Source organism: Blennius ocellaris, assembly GCF_963422515.1.
Source record: "Blennius ocellaris genome assembly, contig: SCAFFOLD_151, whole genome shotgun sequence".
Classification (NCBI taxonomy): Eukaryota; Metazoa; Chordata; class Actinopteri; order Blenniiformes; family Blenniidae; genus Blennius; species Blennius ocellaris.
Genome location: NW_027661996.1, coordinates 28,992 through 55,461, shown reverse-complemented (window position 1 = coordinate 55,461; position 26,470 = coordinate 28,992). Strand labels below are relative to the sequence as shown.

At 44.4% G+C, this 26,470-nt stretch overlaps 1 protein-coding gene across 1 annotated transcript in view; it reads right to left on the bottom strand.

Annotated features, from left to right (window-relative positions):
- Positions 1 to 1,147: 1,147 nt before the first annotated feature.
- LOC308148453 (cyclic AMP receptor-like protein A) overlaps positions 1,148 to 26,470 on the bottom strand; it is a gene marked incomplete at its 5' end in the record, with an annotated part of 51,462 nt that continues 26,139 nt past the window's right edge. The window contains 2 exons of the mRNA XM_080521918.1: positions 1,148 to 1,411; positions 19,183 to 19,330. Coding sequence (XP_080378044.1) covers positions 1,241 to 1,411; positions 19,183 to 19,330 — 319 coding nt within the window. The remainder of the gene's footprint in view (positions 1,412 to 19,182; positions 19,331 to 26,470) is intronic.

Genomic DNA, 26,470 nt, shown 5'->3' with positions numbered 1-26,470 from the left:
TGCCAATCACACCTCAGCTGTCCCCCCAGCGCCGCTGACAAAGGCCACGAGATGATGAACCATCAAAGGCTGTTCCGACGCTGTGTGTGTGTGTGTGTGTGTGTGTGTCATCTTTTCCAACCTGTTTTGACAAGCAACTCGGAAACATGCTTGTGTGTGTGTGTGGGGGTATTTGTTTGACTAATAGCTGCATTTTTTCTTTCTTTCTTTTTTTCATTTGTTCGTAAGGCGACGTGTTCTGAATCCAGCTGCGTGTCTCCACTGTCACACGAGAGAGCAGCAGCAGGTTTGGCCCAGGAGAAATAGTTCCTTTACAAATTCCAGTCCAAGGCACATACAAAAATAGAGCGTAGACTTAAATATATACAGTACGTTGATCTGTTATAAATATAGCAAACAAGTGTAATACTTCGTAAAAAACAAAACAAATACAAAACAACTTTTCAAGGAAATACTTGCGTGGGAGGTTCGGCGACAGTAACGTCGTATGTTAACGAGACAAGAGACACTTGTATGTTTGGACGTAGTTGACACGTTTTGATCGTTCACCTTTTCTCTATTCCTACAATACACCAACCTTCTGGCCACGATGTTCAGAACCAGAATCGTCTCGGCGTAGATCGACAGGCTTTTTCACATCTGACACACGTGGCGCTTTTATAAAAAGGCCCATTTTTCAACTCATCTCCTGCGGAGAAGTGAAAAGGTAATTGCTGTGCATGCTAAAGCAACACCTTGTTATGATTGCCTTTTAGCCGCCCTTTATGTTGGTTTTTTTTCATTTTTTTTTTTTTAAATGTATATGTCCTGGCGAGCTCTAATGCTGCAGCACGCGGGAGTCGGACAAAATTGTGCAGGGAGGAAAATGGCTGGCAGACCTTTGGGGATGCAGCAGACGACTTTAAACATTAGAGGGGATCTTTAGAGCCTCGCTCTCTGAGCGTGGCGTTGCAGGGAGCCGGAGCTCTGCTCAGGATGTGTGCGTGTGTGTGTGTGTGTGTGTCTTTAGGATATTAAATAGTAAAGGATGGGGATTAATAATGGAACCTGACAGCTCATCTCCGGCTCCTATCTGCCTGACTGTCCCCCCAATCTTCCCTTCCATTCCCTCCCTACCTCTTTTTTTTTTCTCTCCTCCCTCTCCGTTTCTAATCCGCGGCGTTTCTCTCTCGGGCCGCGACCCTCCTCCTCCTCCTCCTCCTCCTCCTCCTCCTCGTCCGTCTCGCTCTCCTGCTCTCTCTCAGGGCCCTCGGTCTTTAAGGGTCATGTCGGGCGAGTAGAAGAGCACGTTGGCGTCGTCGTCGTCGTCGTCATCGCTGAGGTCTGCCAGGTCGGCCTGCGTGTAGCGCACCGCCCCGGGGTAGTACTCTCCGATTCGAGTCCTGTCGCACAGCCGCGACTGCAGAGCCAGCTGGAAGGGAGACACACGCGTTTGAATTAGCGCACGCCATATTTGTCCACGAGGGAAGAACGCGCCGCGCTGGAATGATCGGGAAACGCGGCTATTCTTCTGGCGCGCCGTCGTCCGTGTTACACGCAACGTGCGGGACACCTGTTCAACTGCATGTTATGGCCACGGTTCTCCTCGCACAAATCAGCCACATTGCTAAATTTAACACATGGTCAATTCTCTTTGGCTTGTGGATATGGGGCATGACGTGTGTGTGTGTGTGTGTGTGGGGGGGGGGGGGGGGGGGGGGATTAGCACTGCCACTTTGCAGCAAGAATGTTCAGACAGGAATTTTCTGTGTGGAGTCGACATGCTCTTCCCATCGCTGCACGGTGTTTCTATCCACCACATATTTCAGGTTTCTTCCAAAAATGCAAGGACACACAGTTGTGAGTTGAATTGGTGAATGTGAATTTGCCTGTTGGTGTGAATGTGTGTGAAAACCGTTGACCTGCCAGGGGGGGGGCTACACATCCTTCTGCCCTGTTTTAACAGGGACCGTGTCCAGCCCGTTACATTGGTCTTTATACAACAGGTAGAAAAGAGGGACGGATGTAGATCTGGTAAATACGGCATGCTGACGCTCAAAGTGTGTCTCACAGCAGGGAGGAGAGGTAATTGCTTTATCGCGGCACTATGGAATTGTCGTCATTACTGTCAATTCGAGGCAAGAAGGCTTGCATTTGCCAGTGGGAATGGATCATAATCAGTAGTGTTTGCATGTTCTCTTGGAGGTCGCCTGGTGCTTTTCCTTTCTCCCACGACACAAAGACAAGCTTCTGGAGTATATTAGTTATTTGTTCGTCTCTCTGCAGTGGTTGTGTGATGGACTGACGACCTCTGTGACCGAGTGGCCCCTTTAGACAATGTCTGGCAAAGTTGATCAAGATGCCAACAGGATCAGAGCAGGCAGGTCGCCCGAAACAAAAACTGACCAGAGAAGAAGTGAAGAAGAAACACAGCTCATTAATTGGTCCGGACCAAAACCGGAAGTCCCGCCGCTTTAGTTCGTGATGGCTAGGCTAGTTGGCTAACGGCTAGCCACAAACTACTGCCATATTTTAGTCTTCAGACCAGATATGAATAAGCACCTTTTTCACTAATTCTTATAATTCGATATATTTTTTACTACATCTTTCTGCGTCTGCTTCTTTCTGATTTGCGCGGTTAGCTTTGTTGGTTTACTACCCAGAATGCATTGCGCACTGCGTCACCTCCTCTCACCCCACACCCGCTCAGAAAGACCATTTACCAACCAACTGAGGCCGAGCAGTTCAAGAGGACCAGAGTTCGCTTGTTGGCTCCAGTTAAGAGTTCGTGGTCGTGTTCGCGTCGCCCAAAACGAAAACAGTTTTTCCTTGAAGAGACTCTGGTCCGGATCAAACGGGAATGTGAATACGCCGTAAGACGCTGCTGACCAACTGGAATTCCACTGATGACTCTCTTGGAACATACAAACTAGAATTCTTCAAAACCTCTAAAAGGTACGTGTCTACCTTCACATCATTTCTAGCACCAAAAACACAATTACAACCAAATCTGAGGACATCGCACATATGGGCGGGGGAGGGTGGCTGCATGGGCATTGTACAAACAGAACCAAAAAGAACTCTAATCTTGTGTTAATGGTACACAAGGGGGTTTGTAAATAACTCATACTGCACTCACAACTTGTCACTTTTCATCTCGTGGGTAATCTACTTATCCGATTGTCACTTTATGCGACTGGTCACTGTGGCATGATGGAGATTTGCATTACAGCAGCGATTGATTCTGATTTAACGTCTTCCCAGAAAAAAAAACTGCTGTCGTACTTTCCTGCACCCTGCTTGGCATTCCTGCAGCCGAAACGCACACTGTGCATTCAAATGGATTGGTGGGCTGAAGTCTCTTGCCTGGTTTGAATTGACCGTGGCACTCAAAGTTGGTATTTCTGGCCGAGTATTTATTCTGTGCAAATAAGGCAGCCAACCTTAAATATCTCAAATAGTTTTAAACGAACGTGGTCCGCGGGAGACAACATGCATGAAGCGGTCCCCCCCCCCGGAAAACTGAACATGAGTTGTTTTTCGTTTTTTTGCTCTTATTTCCATAAATGTCCGGTGCTTCGAGCAAAAAGTTGATCACCAACCCTGTAAAATGCAATACTGCTGAACAACTGGGGCTTGAAATTAAATGTGCTTCCGTACAATCAAACTTCTTCGTTACGTGTCTGCATGTTGGAAACCAGAATGACATGACGGTCCAAAGTTGAGCATGAAAATACATACTGCACATGTTCACACGCGGCTCCGTTCTCATGGGGAGCAAAAGAAGGCTTTGATATGATGAGTCCGAGCGTGTGACCGGAGAGGAAATCCCGTGGAGAAAAGAAAGTTTGGACCAAACTTTAAAGTGGCACAACTTTTGGTGGATTGCTCTGGAACATGAAAGCTGTAATTCTACTGTTTACCTCATTATTATTGCAATGAAAGAGGAAATTACTGCCCTCGTGATAGCCTCTTAGAGTAATAAAAGTCTGTCTCGCAGGGTTACAAACAACTGTGCAGTGTTCAGGCATCTGGTAGGCTCTCAACCTCGTAGATCTGAACCGTCCTGCCATGATCGTATTTCATTACTTTACTGCTTCGCTTGAAAATCCACAAGCAGGTCTGTTTCTGATCTAACAAGCAAAAGTACGCACTTGGAGGGAGCTAATAGGTCAGCATGGTTGAGGGTGACGCAGTCGTGAAGGCCATAGAGGCCACAGTCCGTTAGCACAATAAACAATGACGTGATCTATATCTCATCGTTAAACTGATTTCATCTGGTCAACACAAAGAGGCCTGCTGAACGCGTCTTCACTAATTCACGAGTTTGGTTTAATCCCGTTTCAACCAACTGACGTGGCAGATTCTTTTGTTCGCACCCACTTCTCAGTCAGGCCTCGTCCCAGCCAAAGAAGATCAAGGACAAGTGTGCAAGAAACGCTGCTGTAGCACGTCGTTCATAAGGCTTATAGGCACGGGAAGAAATACAAAAAAAAGCCCTGCTCACCTTTTGTTTTTTCAGAAAGTGAAACAAAAACCATTTGACGCGATCAAGTATTTTTTTTACCGCACAGCTTTATTCACATGACAGAACGGTAGAGAAGCAGTGAGGTGACGTCTACTCAGTAGGCCAACCTGGAAGTTAGCATCACCTTGGTTCACTCAACAAAAACCGAACGGGATTGTGACATCCGTGAATGCATCGCAGCAGAAAATTTAAAACTTTGTGGCCAACAAAGGTTTAGGATAGACAAAGTCATTTTAGCTGGCAAGATAATCTTTTCAACCAAGCGGGTTTCATTAGCGTTTTAAGTCTGCACACCCTCATCTTCAAGAGTCTTTCATCTTATGACCTTGAAAATTCAAAGAGTTTTAAAGTTTTTTTTTTTAAACTAACACACTGGGGGGGGGGGCACACAATGGTGTGATGGTAAGCGATGTAGCCTCAATCCAAGAGAGTCTTTGTTCAAATGTGTCTTCTTGTTCTATGTGCACGGCTGCCCTGTGGTGGCCGGGACCGACGTGGGTCTGTCAGAACAGAAGAGTCGGAATGCGGCAGATTCAATAGATGTATGAATGGAAGACTGAGCCAGGAGAGGTTGCAAAAACACAATTACATCGATATTAAAAATTTAAAGGGTGGCTAGACTTGTGTCTGGCGTATTAATGCTTCGGCAACATCTGTACTCTGGTATGTCCTCCTGCTATCAATCACATCGGCAGGAAAATCTTTTAGAAGTCAGAGTTGTTGACGTTCCCAATAATGCCGATCCTGAATTGTCCAGTAGGAGTTCAATTGTTTTTGTATGATTCAGGCCCCGTTTCCACAACGTTTCAAGTTGTTGTTGAGGGTTTTTTTGAGGTTTTTTTTGAGTTTTCGTTTCAGACAGGTTTCGCCTTTACGCAGCAATGTTTTGAAAACCCCGTCCAATTATGCAGTACTGCAAATGCTGAAAACAATTTACGAAACGCAAGAAAAACGTTTGATTTATTATTATATTATATCTATTTTTATTCCACTCTACAGTGTTTAAGTACCCTTTCTACGTTTGTAATCTCATTTATTGACATGCACACTTGTGGGGAAAAATGTGGGGAACACTTGCTTCATTATTATTTCCATCATTATTCTTCATTAATTTAACTTTATATACAGTAAGTCTGAAGAGAATCACTTTTATGGAGAGGATTTCAGTTTGAAAATAGTTGTCTGTATTTATAGAGACAATTATTATATAATACACGCACGCACACGCACACACATATAGAATACAACTTATTTAATCAAGACTGCAGATAGAAATCTGAGCCACATGGTCATTTATTGTTTCACAGTGGGACTGCCTGGATTAACTTCAGGAAATGAGGTCTTTCTGTGTCGTGTTTGCACGTTCTCTAAATATACGTTCTCTGTGTGTACTTTGTTTTTTTCCCCACAGTCCTGAAACATCGATTTGAGGTGAACGGATGAATGTGAAATTGCCCATCGGTATGCATGCCAGTGTAAAGCTGCGGCGCGGTGCCGGTCAGAGCGGGAGGTTAAGGTACGGCAAAGCACATCCAGGTCCCAACTCTGTCGCGCGGTCCAACCACAGGAAGTAGGGTAAAAATGTGTCGATGGTCACGACCAATCGGCAGACGGCTGCGTTGTCGCTCCTCCTCGCAGACCCGTTCCTGTGGCGCTCGCTACCTCAAAGGAGGGGGTAGTGGAAAACCATAGCCGTACCATCCACGACTTTTTCAGTTGGACCACGCGGAAACCCGCCCCGGCACAGAAAGTGCAGTTGGAACCGCGGCTTAAAGTCCTAGTGAAATGAAAATTCGACCTCTAAAACACTCTGGCTGTCGCTTCTAGGGACATTCTTATGCTAACTGGCCGAAGGGTAAAATGTTAAAACACGGCAATCTGCGAGAAAATAGCCGATAAACAGCGGTATTTTCGCTGCTGGGCGGAGCTTCTGACAATAATAGAGTGATGTCACTGGTTGTGCACACGCCCAAGTTGTGTTTACATTATGGAGGATCAGAGTTTTGATGACGAAGAGGCTGAATTTAACGATATTTCATCATCATCGGGCATTTCAAACCCAGTGATTGATGAAGAAGACACAGAATGTGTCGTTCTGCCATTGGTAACCCCGTCTGGAACATGTTTGAGGAAGCAGAAGACGCTTCGTCCTCGATTCGTCCTCGTCTCCTCAGCCTCAGCAGCCGCCAGTTTTCACCGCGGCTTTGAGGCTCCTGACTTTTGGCAGAACGACCCGGCTTCCTGGATCATGTCGAAGCGCTTTTCCGACTGCGCGGAATCACCGAAGACGAGTCCAGGTATTACTTGATCGTCTACTAGCCGCCCGAGCTAACGGCTCCCACCGCCTGTGCTCCTTTTCTCCTCTCTCGGGTCTCTTCCATCCTCAATCTTTCATCAAGGCTCATAAAACGCCGACTATAACTTCAAAACACTGTTAAAACTTCAATATTTAAGAGGGAAACAAGCCAATGTAAACACAACAGATCAAGATCTGCACATCTCTTGACGTCACGCTCAAGAAGAAGGATTCCCCCGACTTCCTCGGCTGGAGATTCAAAATTCAAATAACTTTGTTATGCGACAACAGTGGTGGGGCAGAGTCGGAGAAACCTTATAAGTAGAACCCCAACTATCGTTTTTTGCAAAGTAGTGTTTTACATTTCACGAGGACTTTAAGTGTCTGTCTATCTGTGCATCTGTCAGGGTGTACACCCAGCATTCACCCACTGATAAGGCACTATAGAAGATGGATTTATGGATGGGCGAGTAACAAAATCAGCCCCCCCAAACAGCAGAACAAGAGCCTGTAGGGGAACCTCTCTGCAGGCAAATATCAGTGACCTCAGTCTGAACGAGTCGTTTCCCTGGACTGGCTGAGCCAGAGAGGATGTGCTGCTGCAGTTTGTTGACGGAGATTTTGCAAGAGATTTCAGTGTGCACAGTGGGCAGCTCTGCCAGAAGGGTAGAGGAGTCCAAAAATATAGTTCAAGTGCTTGTAGGATACCGAACAGATGTTTAACCAGACAACGCTCAGCCGATAACGCGGCGATCTTCAGTCTTCTCCTCGGTAAATGAAGACGTGGAGCACCGTTTTGGTATTTTCCTGGCCGGACAACAGAAATGACCCAGAGAGGCACAAATTATTCACAAACCAAAAACCACATTTCACACAAAAAAAAAAGATTTAACTGGCTCCGCGTTGAGATTGCAGCAGTGCTGAGGGATACTGGGAATTGGAGGAGCTCTTTCCCGCTTGCACACTTGCGTACATACAGACGAAGTGAGCTGTGAGCTCATTGCAGAGCCACAGGCGGTTCAGCTGTATGGCTAGAATGCAGATCAATATCAGGGAAGGAGTGAGATGGGGGGGGGGGGGGGGGGGAGCGAGACGGAGAGGACACAGGTGGGAGGGAGCCGCTACACAAAGGAGAGCAGCGAAAAAAATAATGTAAGAGAGATAAATGCCAGGGATGCTGTAACAGGGAACTGGTGAACAGACGAGCGAGGGGGAAGAGACGCTTAGAGAACACAGAGGAAAAAGAGGTAGCTGGAGAAAGAGTGGAGTGAAAGGCTACTGTGGAAGAAAGAAAGAAAGGGGGACGAGAAAAAGCAGGAGAGGTTAATGTGGGGAGCGAGAGAGAGAGAGAGAGAGAGAACAGGAGGTATACATACAAAAGAGAATCATGGTAATTGAAGAAACTAGGTTACAAACAATGTGCGTATGAGTGCTTTATTAACCTCGTTACTTAAACTCATGAATGAGGTCTGGAGGAGAAGGACATTGTTCTGCCTGCTGCAGACTGCAGGAGAACGAGGGAAGGAAAGCCCAGATATTTAGTACAATGGATGAAACACCACTTCTGTCAGAAACGTGTGTGGGAGCAGGTCGCTCATCCCTGGTCCTGGTTCACACGGACACAAGAGGCGGAGCGTTTTCGAAAAGGTTCTACCTTTGGGAGCCGTATTCAAAAAGTTTTGAAATGTTATCATGTAAACCGGGCCCACATGTGACGATGACGTCATCATCAAGCCCCTCACCGCGACCAGGTGGACTGCAACAGGGAGGGACAATGATACAAAGAGATCAGCTGATTTTCAGGGTCGGGATTGAAAACTGCTGCTTTAGAACGTTGAAATCCAGAGTTTTAATAAAGAAAAAACAAAGGTACATTTTCTTGTAATCAACCAAAGGGGGTTTTTCATCAACATATTTTACCCCAATATTTGTTGTTTTGCAACAGGAGAAGCTGGTCCATGTCTATGTGACCAAACTCTAAATTAACTTCTGAGGGGATTTTACTCGCATCCCACATTTTCACCGCTTCATCAATCCCAGCCCTCTTTATTCAATTAGTCACATTCATCCATTCATGCACACCCGCACCAATAGCTGCAGCCATTAGGAGAGCCATGGGGCTCAGTGTCTTTCCCAGGGAGATTGGAATTGAACCGCCAATATCGGGATTGGAAAACGAGCCTCTCAACCAGCAGCCACACTCCGATATCAAAAAACAGAAACACAGGTTCCTCCGACGCTATTTTCCAGCTTACATTGAAGCTGGGACAGTAAATTCTATGATCAGGACGATTTATGATTGGTTTATATAAATATGGATTCTTGTGCTTCTCCAGCTCTCAACTACAACTGCAGCTTCCACCTATCATGCATCATTTTTCATTCATTACTACTACATATATATGACAACCTCTTTATTCTCCAGATGCAAAGAACAAGCAGACACGTACATTGACAACAATGTACATGAATAATGTTGTTGCCACCAATTAGAATAAAAAAGCTGCAGCAAAGAGTCTTGAAGCCGAAAAAAAAGTTTGCTGTTTAAGAATTTGACTTCTTGTGTTCTTTATCTAAAGGTGTGTTGTGAAAGAGGTTTTGGATGGATAACCAGAATAATGTTCATTTTGAACCAGTGGCCCAACGAGTTTCACGTGTTATTTAACAATCAGTCATTGAATAGTTTATTGCTGTTTTTATACGGCTGTTAACAAGTGGCTAAATGACACTAGAAAGGCTGTCTGAGAGATCAGGTCATCATGGCCAACTTGCCCTTTCAACATTTTTAAATGACACTTTCAAACTTGTACATTAAAAAAACCCAAAAACTTTTAAGGTCCTAAGTCCCTGTTTACACGACGTTTCAAGTGAAAACACATCGTTTTTGCATTTCCAAATATAAACGGCAATGCTTTAAAAACGATCAGTTTCATGTAGGGCCCCTAGTGGGTGCTGTTGTTTATTTTCGTAATGAAACCCCACATCCATGAACAGAAAATAAAACACGACAAATATTAACAACGGCAGCCGTATGGACAGACGACAACGTTGCTTTTTCCTCCGTCTGTACAGAGATGAGGTTGTAGTTTTTTTTTTTTTTTTAAACAGTTTCACCTTTGGAAGCTGTTCTCGCAAAAGTTGTGTTTTCAGTGGCTCCAAGCACCATTGTCATGTAAACGGAGCGCCATAATGCAACGAACGTTTTCTGTATTCACTTGAAAATGGCCTGATGTGTAGTTTGTCTTCAGCTTCACATGAAGTTTGAGACCTGAAGGGTTGATAAGGGTTCAAAAAGGTTCAAATTACTGATTGTTTTTTCCGAAAGAAGTATGTATCATCAACTTTTGTGGCGTCAAAGAAATTACTACCAAGAATATTCTGCATTCTTCTTGCAGAAGAAATGAGGAGGAGGTTAAAGACTGGGCTGGCCGACAGAGACTGCAGTGATGTCTTGCTACTGTGGACCAGAATATCAACTTGACGCAACACAAATGTTACATTTAAAAGCACTAACAGAAGCTGTTTGAATTCTCAATCATATCAGAGACGGAAATGTATTTATTCTTTTTAAAGAAGTGGAGAATCCAGCCACAGGTGCTGCTCCGAAATAAGAATCCAGCAAAATGTGAAATTTATCAGGGTTGCCTTCCTTAATTGACAGATTTTACTAAGTGAGGTGAAACCAAGCTAACACGGAGAGCGGTGATTTGCACCATCGCCTTGCGGCAAGGGGGTCTGAGTTTGAATCCCAGTCGGGACTCTCCTTCCCCTACATCCTTGCCCAATCGAACACGAGCTTACTGGGTTCACTGGTGACTGCAAATTGGCTGGAGGTGTTGTTATTGTGTCGGTCTGAGCTGGAGCAGCCACCCGGCCACGGTGGGCTCCGGCTTCTGCCCAGTGTGAGCTGGGACAGGCTTCTGTAGCCCCCTGAGACCCAAGTGGGGATAAAACAGGTACGGGAAAACGGATGATGAAACTGTAATGCAATACCTTATTGTAATTCTCAAAACTGAGACTCTATCACCATTTATACTCAAGCCAGGGCCAAGATAAAGTTTCCAAACTGCCCCAAAAACAAGAGTTTCTGTTCAAAGAGAGCAAACAAGGACAAGGATCTAGATCCCTCAGAAAATAGTTTTACACCCTATTCCGAAGGAAACACTGAATGGATCGCTTCAGTCCCATTATGGAAGCGAGTCATGATTACAGCCACAGGATATACAGCATGTGAGCAGTGACAAAGAACGCTTCAAAGAAAAAGAGCCCAAAAAAATAAAATAAATAAATAAATAAATCGGAGCCTATCCTTTAAATCATGCAAATGCACTAAAGGCAAACAGCAACAGGAATGGAAAGGCGGAGAGCTGCTGAGCGAGCGCGAGGAGTCGGGGTTAGGAGGGCTGGGGGAGGAGGAGGAGGAGGAGGGAGGGAGGAGGGAGGGAGGAGGGAGGGAGGAGGGAGGGAGGGGGGAGGGTTATCTGGTGCGAAAGCGCAGATTCGTCGCTTTGAGAGAGGAATGTTTTGACGCTGTTACAACCCTCCACCCCGCCGCCGTCGCCGCCTCCTCCTCCCCTCCTCCCCTCCCTCACCCCCTCCTCTCCCCCGCCAATCTCACACCTGATGTGTGGGGGCTGCTGGGAGCCGCATGCCAAGATGAATAACAACCGGCTGTTAGTCACGATAGCGCACGAACACACACGCCGCCTGTCTCTCTCTCTCTCTCTCTCTCTCTCTCTTCCTCTCTCACTCTCTCTCTCCTCCGTTCTTCCTCGCTGTCGTTTTCTTTCTCACCTTCTCCCTCTTTCTCTCTGACACACACACACACACACAAACAGCGTTTCCTCCGTGATTTACGAACACATTGAGATTCCATTTCACTCCTCTGTCTCTCCGTCTCCCCACTCACCACGGTGCAACATTGACATTTGGGTTGAAGGTCATACCACACATTCCACTCTTCCACGTTGCGCTCATGACCCGTTATCAGCGTGGCTGCTGATACCGGGGAGGTGGCGATGTGTGTGTGTGTTTGTGTGTGTGTGTGTGTGTGTGCGTGTGTGTCCACATGAACGATCCAAGATTTTTTTTGGCGTGTGGTTCAATATCAGCTCTGCCTTGTATCTGCAGGTACGGTCAATGTTTGCAGATTGAGACAAATCTGCGGAGGACTGTATCGATTGGGGTGTTTATTGAAATACAACCAATGAGGATTTGCGGTCCAAATTGTAAAAGCAGAATCTTTCCTGATAATTCTGTCGTCATTACATTTTTTTCCTAAAGAGTTCAATTTTGAGAAAAAAAAAAAGGATTGGAAAATAAAATCTCTGATTTGTCATTTTCCTCTCTGAAAAAGCGGGAATTTTGGCATCAGAAGCCACTATTATTTCCAGTATAGGTGATTTGTGAACACCTGTGACAGATGGAGTTCGTCAAAGTGGGAAGTTAAATAGTGTAATTAACAATTCCGAGGCAATTATATCTCACGAGAAAGAACGTTGAAAACACGCAGCACGCAGCGGGCCATTGGCTGCATTTGCCCATGTGCTGCTGGTTGCTTAAATCTGGCGGGTTTTTTTCATCGATTTTAATTGATTGCCATGCAAAAATGTTCTCAAGTGCAAAGAATCATCAGTTTTAGTTCTCTTCTGTTTGTGCTCCCGATTCACAGTTTTCATTCCTTTAAAAATATACGTGGTTTGACCAAAAACTCCAGCAATCACACAAAGACAATTTGAAAAAAAATCAACAAAATAAAAATGGGAATATTCTACTTTGCAACTGAAAACTCAATGGATATACTTCAGTTCGAACACACGAGGTTTGAATCGTTATTGTAGCGGGTTCAATTCCTCTCTTATATATGTCAAAGGAAATTCTCTTTCAAGGTTTCCACTCTGCTTTCTCTTTGTGCGTTTTGATTTATTGTCTGCATTTAGGGCTTTGAACTGCACGCGGGCAGAAGTATTGTGCAATTTGCACAAACACAACCTTTTCACGCGCATTCACAATTTGTGTCAAAAAATGGTGGGATACGAAATAAAAGAAATTCAAAATATAAATATTCTGCTCGACTGAAGTGGGAATGTTTATGTGCGGAAAAATCTGTTAAATGCAGTAAAAGTGCTGCAGGAATCAAAAGCCCACAAGTTGAAGAAGATTGGTTAAATTAAACGGTGCCGTCATTACCTTTGGTGAAGCGACGTGGCGAGGTCCCCCCCCCCCCCCCCCCGTGTTTAAATATGACCCTACAAGCTGTGTCCCTTTGGCAGGTGCAATGTGAAGATTGATTGCATCAGTTATGTGCAACAAGGCTGTCCCATTTCGGTGGCGGCCGTCGCGAGCCGTCCACAAATGTGTTCTCCGTTTCCAAGACAACAGAGTATCGGAGAGAAACCTCACAAATCCCCGAATTTATAGCGCCGATCAATTTCCCTGAACTTCGCAACGTCACGTTCTTGAACTTGACCCGGCATTTGAGTGAGTGTTAAGTTTTTGTTTTTTTTTCAACTCAATGAAATGACAATAATTACAGATAAATCTAAGTATATATTAGATCAGCGGTGATAACTGGAGCATATCGAGCTTCTTGTACAAAAGCCTCCCCAAAAAATATTTAAAATACCAATCGCCATCTCAACCTGTCCAGTGTTTCTAATGAACTTCTTTTTTCTAATCCATAAGAGTTATCTTGATTTTGGAATTCTATTTTGTTATTGAAATATCGGAAAAAAACCAAAAGAAACCTGAAAAGCATTTCAACAACAATGCAATGCAGAAAAAAAAAAAAATGGAGATAACCACGAAAGCTGTTCTTGTTCTTTCCATATATATATATAAAAAAAAAATAACATTACACCTGCTTTCATTCACAAGAACAGCACCATTTCAAACCCACAGGAGAGACGATAAACAAAAGATGTATGTATGACTTATTGAAATGGTTAAAAAAAAAAAAAAAAGCCTGTAAAAGCAACACTGAGGCCGCGTGCAAACGGAAAAAAACATTTCCGTTCATAAAAACTTTTCCATACACAGAAAGCCGCATCCACGAATGCATCTGTCCACACGATACGAAAACACTGACGTATTTAGTGGAGACGCTCCCATCAGGTTTTATGAGGGCCGATTCCGATCAGCCGTGACTGATCCCCGATAGCGATCACATGGATTGGCTGTAAATGTTTTGATTTAGTTACGACGGGGGCTACTTCTTCCAGAGAAGACAAAAAAAAACCCCAACAAAATCCTGAGAGGCACAAAACAGCAACCACTCAAGTCAAATGGAAAACTGAAAAACACTTAACTTTACCTGAAATCACGCAAACTTTTAACAGATTAAAAACGTTACGGCTCCCAACAGGCTAGAATAGTGCAAATAGATCAAATTCAACGTGTCTCACAACATCGCCAAAATCAATTAGGGTCTTGAGCGTTAACTGCCGTCTGACTGTCGCTGATTTTGTTGACGTTTTTCCCCCCTCGTGACGCACGCCCGGCGTCAAAACTTGTCCACGGCGGACGTGTTTGCCGCAGTGTGAAGGGAAGGCAGACGAGGACGCTGCACACAAGCATGTGATTCAGGACCTTTTGTGATCGGCCATGAATCACATACTTCATTATGGAAATTGGCCGATCGCGGCCGGCGGGAGCGTCACTCGTATTCAGGCCACGCCTGCAGCGGCGCTGGAACGCTGCTAATCCGAAGCGGGAGGTTTTTTTTTTTGTTTTTTTTCCCCACCACCACCTGCGTTCTTCCAAGTGTAAAAACATCAGGACATCGACTTCGCCGAGGAACAGCGCTGTCAGACTGAGCCGCGGGTTTTTTATTACTCTGCTGCCACGGCCCCTCAAAGCGGATGCGCAGAGAAGCGCCGGCGTCTCTGGCTTTCAGACGAGACCGCCGGGCGTCTGGCTGGTGGGAGGAAATAGAAAATGATGCGGCTGTTCCTGAAAATAAAAAAAAAGGCGAGCGAACTTTCGCATGTCAAGAGCCGCCGTGCCGCCACACTGAAGGGGAGACGTCTCCGCTTTGGTATGCCATTGAATTTGTGAGGACAGATTTTTTTGTAAGGAATACTTGTGTGAATGATTTTTGAGAAATGATGGAAGGAAAAGCTTAAGCTTTAGTTTTCAATCTGAAAAAAAAAATGGCAGTGGTAGACAAGGATATCAGATTTGTGTGGACTGACACTGGTGGAGACACAAAATGTCTTCAATCTATTAGACGAGAAAGATGGAGAGAAAACTTTATCGTTCACCTCATTTGTTTATAGCTATTATTACTGCACTATCATTATTGAGATTGAAAAACCTTGACGTTCTTCCTTTATACTATTGATAATTCGACAGTGGATGAAAATAGAAATTCAGAAATGTTTCCCCGTCAAGTTTGGAAGACAAATATGCCTCTTTAAACAATACAGAGAATCTTTATGACAGCAAAGATCAGCAGTTAACAGCAAGAGAACAAACAACGGTGAAAAACATGACCTGGTCTGACAAGATATATTTTTAGCAGGGGCTGGGAGACCGAAAATTGGATAAGTGACCGCCATCGATTTATGACAAATTGTGGAGAACTGGGCAGGGAGATGATATTCTTGGTTGTTTTGAGAAAATCCTCCGGCTGGTTGGCTGGCGTGTTGGAACGAGTGGTTAGCGCGGGATTACCGCAGCAACGCGGCTCCTGGTTTGATCCGGGAGGTTTTTCCATGCTCTCATTGTTGCTGGTGTAGATTTTCACGACATGTGATGTGATTACAGAGTGACCTAAGGTCTAAATGTGTGGGTCTGTCTCCCTGCGGTGGACTGAGGTGTCCAGGGTGCACTGTGGCTTTTTTCGCCCAACTCCCTGCACGTCTAAATACCGGGAGTATGAAAGATGAATGGAAAGAATCCCAGATAGAAACAAATTTCAGCGAAGCGGGCTTTTGTTTTATTTATCTTGCAAATATTGTGATTGGCTGAGTATTCTGAATGAAATGTGCCCCACAGATTAACAACTCATTGCAGCATAGCAGAAAGCTGTTCCATACACCGAGGGGGACGTTTGCAACGTTTTGTTAAATAAACAAAAAGGCATTTTTGTACAGTTGCAGATAAAAGTATCAAAATCACTTAAAGGCCTAGTGAAATGTAAAACACTACTTTGCAAAAAACGATAGTTGGGCTACTACTTATAAGGTTCCTCCGACTCTGCCCCACCACTGTTGTCGCATAACAAATTATTTGAATTTTGAATCTCCAACCGAGGAAGTCGGGGGAATCCTTTTTCGTGAGCGTGACGTCAGGAGTTGTGCAGATCTCAATCTGTTGTGTTTACATTGGCTTGTTTCCCTCTTAAATATCGAAATTTTAACAGTGTTCTGAAGTTATAGTCGGCGTTTTATGAGCCTTGACAAAAGATTGAGCCTGGAAGAGACCGAGAGAGGAGAAAAGGAGCACAGGCAGCGGGAGCCGCTAGCCGCCCGAGCTAGCAGCTCCCACTAGCTCAGGCGGCGAGTAGACGATCAAGTAATTCCTGGACTCATCTTCGGTGATTCCGCGCAGTCGGAAAAGCGCTTCGACACGCTCGAACCACGAAGCCGGGTCGTTCTGCCAAAAGTCATGAGCCTCAAAGCCGCGGTGAAAACTGGCGGCTGCTGAGGCTGAGGAGACGAGGACGAATCGAGGACGAAGCGTCTTCTGCTTCCTCAAACATGTTCCAGACGGGGTCACCGATGGCAGAACGACCCTTCTGTATCTTCTTCATCAATCACTGGGTTTGAAATGCCCGATGATGATGAAATATCGTTAAATTCAGCCTCTTCGTCGTCAAAACTCTGATCCGCCATAATGTAAACACAACTTGGGCGTGTGCACATCTAGTGACATCACTCTATTATTGTCAGAAGCTCCGCCCAGCAGCGAAAATTCCGCTGTTTATCGGCTATTTTCTCGCAGATTGCCGTGTTTTAACATTTTACCCTTCGGCCAGTTAGCATAAGAATGTCCCTAGAAGCGACAGCCAGAGTGTTTTGGAGGTCAAATTTTCATTTCACTAGGACTTTAAAAGCTCTATTTGTATGTGCATCACACCAACAAAGTTTCAAAAAGTAAAACAAAAACAAACAGAACCAGCCCGACTCTATCCTGCACCAATGTGGACTAAATTGCCTTAAGAGGTCTGACTCGTTTTACTGATCCTCTTCGGGACTGACCATTTTTCAATTGTCTTCCCCGTTCGGGACTTTCTTTGGTTTTGCATTCTTCCAAACAAGCATTAATAATCGGCTCGTATTTCAGCTATATTTCGGCTACAACCTATGAAATCGTCTCCCAAATCACAACGATGCTCACATCCAACATCTGTCATAGATTGTCAATTACGAGGCTCCTTAGTATAACAACTGACAATAGCGTATTGCTGAGAGGCGCCACAAAGCTTGTTAATCAATCTCAATGACTCAACAATTACTTTACCAGGCACGGAGAATGGTGACTTTTAATATTCACTTCCTGCATTGTGAATCCCTGCCTCCTCAGGAGTGTGCAGTTTATTTCCTCGTGCCGGTCATGTCTCTCAGACAGACTCTTTAAAGTGTGTTTTCCTCAAAGTCCTGAGACCTGTTGATGCGGCAGTCCCCTGAATCATGATACAAATGGTTCAATCTGATTAAACTGATTGCTCACATAAGGTCAGCAATAAGCCCGGCAAGAAATGATCCAACAAGGACACATGGGCGATTTGGTGAAATTGTATGGCTGTAAACACAAAGTACTTAAATCTCCCAAGGAACCAGTTTCTCCCAAAAAATATGCATACATTTTAAACACTTAATAGACCATCTAATTGCACAAATGTATTTTATAGAATCTTCCAGAGTTTAAAGCGGGGAACAGTCAATATTAGTAGAGTTACTATGTTTGGCTTATTGCGGAAAAAGTGCTGCGGGGGTCCCCGTGAAGCATTTGTTTCTAAATATGCTCCTCTTTCAAGCCGACATCGAGAGTCTCTTTTCAAGCGGCGGAGACAGAAACCTGAAGGATTCCGCGATATTTCAAGTGTACGTGCCTTCGGGAAAACAGAAAAGCGTGTCATCCGCTCAGTCGTCGGAGGCCTTTCAGGCGAAGCGTGGCGGGATGGGCTTCATCCACCTGTGACCCTGACAAGCGCTATGCAAAGGTACACCGCCGAGAACAGATGGCATTCAGATGTTTAGAAAGCCGCTTTATATGCAGAATCTGTGACGTTGCCGACTGCATATATCTGTTTAAGTAATGGCTTTTTAAATGATGCCGACTCTCAGAGTGATAAATTTAGTCTCTACCGTTGGTCTACCGCAGACTGAAATATTTGCTCAACCACCGTGTCACAGGCATTTGTGAGTTCCGCAAAATTTATCTGCGCGACTCTAATGATCTTCTTGGTTTCTTTTTGCTTGTTTGTTTTTTTTTAAATAAATTGCGACCACATGGCGGGTCTAGGTTTTGTCATAAATATGACCGATTGCCATCGAATTGTTACAGACTTTCAAGTCTACCTCATGATCTCATCATTCCAACTGTCACAATCCAAAGAAAGTAGCCAAAGTAGCCCAATAGCTTCCATTCAGTCGTGCCAGAGCATCAATTGGATTTCACATGAAGCCACATACATCACCTAAACAAGCTAAAAAGAAATAGGTCCGTAGGATCAAGTGAAAACTCTTCAGCATCTGCATGTAGGATAATACATTGTGTTTAAATGTATGTACAGAGGAATCCCTTCCTTCAATTTATGTAAGCGAGTGTCTTAGAGGGATATAGTGGGCTTGCTCTAGTGCTTCAAAAGAAATAAAAGAAGGGAAATGCATTGGGCTTCAAGCCTCATAATACACCCTCCACGATCTTCACAAGCACCTTTGATTCGAGGACAAATGACTTCTTATATGGCATCTTTTCACAGTAAATGCCCATAACATTCATTGGATGCCCTAACAGATTAGATTCTTTACTGGGGAAAAAAAAAAAAAGTCTCAATTTTCACTGTTTGGCAAATCAGACAACCATAACTTCAAGAACTAAAGTGTAAGTGCAACATCCCAAAAACATTCCCCCGATGTGCCTGAGACTCGTGGTTCCCAACTGTCTGACCTTCACAAACCTGTGAAGTTGTGTCTGAGAAACGTGGCAGGTTCTTTCTGTTTAAAGCAGGAGATTTTCCAATTAAATTCGATTTCTATATTGTAGAAATCTAAATTTGATGACAATCTTTAATAGGGAAAAAAAAAAAAAAAAGAACTTCTATTCAAACGGAAAAAACTTTAACATTTAGGAAGTTGGGGCAATAAATGTGTGTGTGTGTGTGTGTGTGTGTGTGTGTGTGTGTGTGTGTGTGTGTGTGTAGTCTCTGTACCTGCATGCCAGTTGGGCTCAGCAGGCTCCACCAATCCCTGTCCAAGCCAAAGACGAAGGCATTGGCCAAACCGTGAAGCGGCGCTGAAAGGACGTGCAACAGGGTGAGTGGGAAGGATGGATCCTGAGGGTACAAGGCATTGTGGAGTCTGGTGGGTGGGGGGTGGGGGGGTGGGGGGTGGGAGAGAGAGAGACAGACAACTTGAGTTCACACATAAAAAAATAAAAAAAAGACATAAAATTTGCAACCTGAAAGAGAGCTTTCGACGATGAAGATGAAGTAATTGAAGGAGAAGTCAGTTGGAAAAAGAAAGACAGGCAGGGGGGGGGGGGCAGGGAGCAAGAGCTCGATAGAGCAACAGAGAGAGAGTGAAAGAGAGGCAGAGGACAAGTGAGTGACAGAGTGAGGGACAGGGCGAGAACGAGAGGTAATGAGAGCGAGCGGCAGAAGCAGAAAAAGAGGGGGGAGAGAGAGAGAGAGAGAGAGACAGAGAGAGAGAGAGAGAGAGAGAAAGAGAGAGAGAGAGAGAGGGGGGAAAAGAGGAGGGCGAAAGAGCGAGTGAGCTTTATATCAGCGTTTAAGAGCCCATTAGGCAGCGCGAGACGGCCGGGCTGACACATTCTTGGCTGGCGCTTCGACAGCACGCAGCACTTTACAAGGACAGGGAGATGTGTAGCGCTCAACTCCCTTCCTCTCCTTCGCACTCTGTTCTCTCTCATCTCGGCTTCCTGCTTCTCCTGACCACAATTTCACCGTCCCATCTCGTCCTCTCCTTTCCATTCCGCGCACGTCTCGCGCACACACTGCGTAGCCTCCCTCAGATATCCCCCCCCCCCCCCGATTTCCCTGCATCCAGTATCACCTACCCGGGATATCTAATTTTCCATCTCGACTCGCGAGTGTGATCCTTCTTTTGCGTGCTTTTCAATTTCCCTGCCACTGCCCGAGAACCTGGGGCAGGACTACCGAAAAAAAGAGCTTGATATTGTATGGTGGGACTGAGAACTAATGGCCGCTTCTGAGAATGATGCTGCTCAGCCATTAACCCTGGATTAACCCTGTATTAGCGCTGCTCGCTGGGCTAGCCCTGCACACTAATGTCTTTTATTGATCTATTAGCCAGGGAATCAAACCGCACGCGGCTCGTGGCATTTTCTGCATGTGTTGTGGACTAAGTGGCCGCTGTGGTTGACCTCTGGGGTGGGAAAGTCATCCCCCGCGCTGCCTGCGTCCCACAAGGGGGGGGGGGGACGATACGAAACCAACCATTTGGGGGGAGAGAAAAAAATCAAAAAGCAGCTGTGGCATTGTGGTTAGATGAAGTTATGTGAGACTTGCCAGTTGCTCACCTCTACGTGACAGAAACAGGCAGTGGGTAATCACTGTCATGTCGCCCGAATGGTAAGACGGTGGTGAATGGAAGCACAACTGCCGTGTTTTGGTCCGTTTGTACACATGAAACGCTTGATAACAGTTAGTAATGTGGCTTGTTGTGAGAGTACAACAACCAGCTGAAAAAACACAACAGGATTAGTCATATATATCAGAAATTGTGCATTTTTTCCCCCATTTTTTGATCAAAATTTGGGGCCAGATTCTCGGGCAAAATAATGCTCTGCTTCATTAAGAACTCAACTGTTAATTAATACTATGTGAAGCTACATTTGAATTGTAAATATAAACTGGTGGAGCAAATGTTTTACAGACGCTGAATGAATGACGCTGAATGAACAGAAAAGAAAAAAAAGAACATGAGGGTGTGTGGCCTATGTGTGCGATGAGTTGCCATCAAACGCAATGCAAGATTGTGTGATAAGGGACTGCTGGACACCGAGACCGAGCATGATGTGGAATCGGAGCTTTCACGCTGCCACACAATTACAGTTTATGTGATTTTATTGTGGGGAAAATAATAAAACTATTCAAGAGCTGAGTAGGTTGGCCATGTCTTGCAACCTTGTGACCTCAATGATTTACTCGACTGAAGGCTGCAAGTGGGGGTCGTCTTATCTGATGCCGTTGGATTTTCTGTGAAATCCTGTTATGCAGGCATTTTAACATTGTACATGAAGGCTCCAGAGTGGTCACATGGTGGTTTATCTCGGCACTCTGGTCATTTGAAGAGAAACGGTGGCTCCGAGGCTCCATTTACAAAAAATGTTTCAAGTGAAAACGCACCGTTTTTTTCGTTTCTGAAAAGTTTTGCATTTACGTGGCAATGTTTTAAAGACAATGGCAAAAACGCTGAAAACAAAGTAGTTTAACAAAGTCGCATGCCAGGCATCAACATTAACAGTGTTTCTAGAAAGCTGTGTTTAAACAAAGACAGGATTTGGAGCATTTTAGAGGAGTTCTCAAAAAAACTGCATTTTCAGTGGCTCGGAGTATTGTTATCGTGTAAACAGGCACTCAAGACACAACAACAGTTTGGTGTTTTCGCTTGAAAATGTTGTTGAATCAATAGGCCCTTAATTGCCAACCGGTGTGATCGTGTGTGTCTCTATGTGTGCGACGGACAAGCGGCATGCATCCTGCTTTCCCCATTAATCAGCTGGGATCAACCCACGCCCCTTCCAGTACACAAGAATTATAGTGAATTTAAGAAAAGGTCCAGCAGAACTTTCAAAGCAAAGATAATTATTCATACTAAATGAAACAAGTCAGTAATTAGACAAGAAACAGATGCACTTTGAATAAGTGCAGGCGAAAGGTCTTTAAAAGTTTTCCTTAATCGACATTGCCTGCCATCATCCAATTAAAAGTATAATGCGATGTCCTCTAACCTTTCAGGTTAATGGAAAAAAAAAAATGGTGTTCAGTTGACAAATATTTGAATATTTTTGAAATACTTTGGCGAGTTCATTACATCCGTTTTATAGATTTAAGTCTTTGTTTAAAATAGATATTGAATTAGATGTACCACATCCAGCTAAATCATTAAAAAAGCAACACAGGACTAATAACACATATAAAGGAAAGTATCTTCTAAAATTGATTCATATTTATTGTGCAGCTTCATCCTCAAGCCAGAATTTGCCTACATGACCAGTGAGGCATCTCTTTTTCCTGCACCAGCTCTTTTTTTATCTTCACCCATGTGTCCAACTGTGATTTCCCTCATTTCCCATTCTCTCCATCAGAATCACATTACTCGGTGCTCACAGGTAATATTGTTTAAACCATGAGGTCAAATGATGCTGGCTTTTCGCGCATTGTTCCTGAAAACTAACAGAAAGCTCACTGGCTGACAGAGAATTTACATATTTAAATCAGTTTTACTCAATTTCATCTGAATCTCAAATAAAAAAAAAAAAGGCATCTGCCTAAAACCAGACATATCTGGTCATTAGTTTTAATCGCATCGTGATTAAATATGAAATTATTTGAGAAAAGTCAGTCGTTTCCATTGAAATGTGTCACGCCACATTCTTTACAAGCTCCCCAAATCAATCTGTGAAGGTGCTGGATAAAAAATAATTAATTATGAATTAGCAATGACAAACAAACAGACGTCAAGTTGGATGAGTTCAGCGCCTGAAAATGACAAGTAGTGCTGAGCGATTTATTCGGTCCAGCCCAAGTAATTTGACCATTTTCGTGTCTGCTCAGCTTGACATTTGACAGGAAAACCTGTCCGTTGTCCACGTTTGGCAGGTTGTCCGCTCATTAAAGTGTGTCAACAGTTAAATATGTATCTTTTACTGGGTCCGCTCCTCAGAGGTTCCACTGTATATACATAAATATAATATATACAATGAGGTAAACAAAATAAATACAAAATAAAATATAACATCAGAAGCCACATACAGTCCAGTTTCATCTTGAGTGGGCTGGACTGATAAAATATTGCTATAATAACCTTTGAATTTACACTTGAAAGTGTTTCTTTGTTATGGCCACAGTTTAAGGGATGAATTTTGTCAAATCTATTTATACTAAAAATGACAACAATCTCAACATAAAGTAAATTCTAAAGGCCTAGGGAAATGTAACGCCCTATTATGCAAAAAAACGATAGTTCGGGTACTACTTGAAAGGTTTCTCCGACTCTGCCCCACCACTGTTGTCACATAACAAAACGTCATTTGAATTTTGAATCTCCAGCCGACGAAATCGGGGGAATCCTTCTCCTTGGTGGCCATTGTGGGCGGAGCCTATGCGTGACGTCACGAGTTGGACACGATCTCGATCTGTTGTGTGGCGTTCATATTGGCTTGCGTTGTTTCCCCGTCTTAAATATCGAGGTTTTTACAGTGATTTGAAGTTATAGTCGGCGTTTTATGAGCCTTGACGAAAGATTGAGCCTGGAAGAGACCAGAGAGAGGAGAAAAGGAGGAGGGAAAAACAATGTCCAATGTGGCAGGATAAAGGACACGCTGGAGCTGAAGGTAAACTTGTCTTTTATTCTGCAACCGCCAAAAACTGAAAACAGAACGGCACAACACATCCAACACGCGGGAGTCCCCCTCGGCTAAACACCGGGAGTTAGCCAAGGCTGCGGGCACGGGCGGCGGGAGCTGGCGCAGGAAAAGGTGAGGGAAAAGGAATCCACCCTCAGCCGAGCCCAACAGCGACAGCATATTGTCCATCGGGTCTACAGCCGAGCCGTCCCCCAAACCACGCCGCGAGACAGTCTGTACCTCCGGAGCAGGAGCTGCTTGAGAGCGGTGGTGGAGCAACAGCAGCATGGCCCAACGAGTGGACTGCTGGTCTGAGGCTGCGACAATCAAGTAATACCTGGACTCATCTTCGGTGATTCCGCGCAGTCGGAAAAGCGCTTCGACACGTTCGATCCACGAAGCCGGGTCGTTCTGCCAAAAGTCAGGAGCCTCAAAGCCGCGGTGAAAACTGCCGGCTGCTGAGGCTGAGGAGACGAGGACGAATCGAGAACAACCCTTCTGTGTCTTCTTCATCAATCACTGGGTTTGAAATGCCCGATGATGATGAAATATCGTTAAATTCAGCCTCTTCGTCGTCAAAACTCTGATCCTCCATAATGTAAACACAACTTGGGCACAGTGTGTGTCCAACTCGTGACGTCACGCACATGTCGTCTGCTGCTTCCGGTCTGGTCAGAAGCTTCACCGAGCAGCGAAACCGGCGCTGTTTACCGGCTATTTTCTCGCAGATTGCCGTGTCTTAACATTTTCCCCTTGGGCCAGTTAGCATGAAAATGTCCCCAGAAGCGATAGCCACAGTGTTTTGGAGGTCGAATTTTCATTTCCCGAGGCCTTTAATGAAACATTCATCTGCAAAATACAGTGAATTGTAATAAAGAATTCCTAGAAATACTATATCACCAATTGTTTGGTGGTTTGTGGGGCTGGATTGGTTCACAAAAGACAAAACCTCTCCGTGCTCGACTATTTGCCTGCTCTTACCGGGTGACTTGTCCGAGGTTCTACTGTTCTTTGAGCAAGGTGTGCCATGTTTTTTCGGATCTTTTTCGAAGATTGACCGTCCAAAAGACATCTGGACGTCTCACTGCATTAAACTGCTCGCTTTAAGCTGGCGAGTACTGGACCCGGTCGAGGACTGTTGTGAAGGTGGAGACTTCCGCTGGTGGTGAATTAACGTCATTTTCAAAAAAAAGGTTCAAGCGTTAACCCAGGTTTAAACAAAAAGTGCAAAACAAACAACGGAAACCCACAAGGATTGGTGGAACTGAATGCGAAAAAACAACTTGAAATTGCAAAATAAAAATTGATTTTAGCTACAAATTTGATGAATTGATTAAATAAATTTTTGGCCCAGCCCTAATGACAAGATATGCTCCAATAACAAATGTCTCATTGGTTGAAGCTGGGAGAGCGGTGACGCTCAGGCTCCTGGAGGCTGTACAGCTGAAAGTAACAGATCATTTCTATAATGGGTTGCCATCAACCCATTATGGACGTAACGCTAATTTTTGCCAGTTTATAGAAACTGCTGCCATCAATTTATGTCATTTTAAGACATTATAACCGCGTGAAGCGTTGACGCTTTTCTCTTCGTTAGGGCTTGCGCTTTTTTCGATGACGACATCATTTTAAAGCTCCGCCACTGATGAAATCGCTTGTGATGCACAGAAAGAGCCATGAGAAGAGAACAAACCTCACAGCGTCGATTGGGAAACACACAAGCGGTCATGACGTGTGAATAGTTTCACCAGCTCATACTCGTGCCTGCACTAGTTAAACATAGGAAGCTGCAAGCTGAATACATTATGAACTGATTGTTGGAAAAAGGGACAAGAAATGATGGATTATTCGCCTTTTTTGAGCTAAGTACAGCCACATATTTCCCCTTCAAAGGTGTCAATCACATGTGCGACCATGCCATTTTTCCTACATTCCCAGACGTTAATTTTTTTTATGTATATGACAAGAAATACACTTAAATACGAAGCTATCATAATGAAAAAAAGATCAACACAAAACAGCAAAGTACAGTGGAGCAGAAAAAAACCCAATGTCAGAGTTTGATTAACCTTCTTTCAGCTAATACTCATCCAAATTAATTAATTAATTCAGGATCAGCCCAAATACAGATTTTTGACATCCCGAACACTGAAGACAATGTTTTTTAACTGTTATTGTGGTTGTAAACCAGCGACAGACAAAAAGGGAGAATATTAAAGAATGGACAGACCAAAATTGCTGTCATAACTTAGAAGACTTCATTTCAGAAAATCGTCTACGGGCGTGAAACGCTGGGAAAAAAAAAAAAAAGAACATTTCTTCCTCCTTTAAACACCCACAGCGAGAACTGCGGGAGAACAGCACAGAAGATGATTATGGAGATTCGTCCACAAATCTGGTTATAATCCTCTCTTATCCTCTTTTGCAGCGTGAGGTTGCAAGGTTTATTTATTTAATCTGTCTCCATTTACCTTTCCAACAACCGTTTGAAAAGTTGTGACGGGGAGGAAACCACAAGTGGAGTTTGGCCAGAAGTTAGGGGGGGTTTAAAACCTGTGCCGAGGACCTACCTGCTGTCGTTCTGGGTACGGGTGTCAACTAAATGTATAAACACAGCTTAAAATAAAACCAACAGAGCGGCAAGTGGAGCGTATACGAGCCCTGGCGCTCGTCGGCGCGAGGACCATTTCAGAGCGACGCCGCCTGTTTTCTGGGTTAGCCTACCGCGGTATCTCCGAGGACCAGACCAGCTGCTGCTCACATTCATTTCACTTCCCATTAAAGGTGAAATAAATCAGGAGTCCCCACACAACCTCCTAAGAGACGCAGGAAACACACACACACAGACACATGCACGCACGCACGCACGCACGCACGCCACAAATACA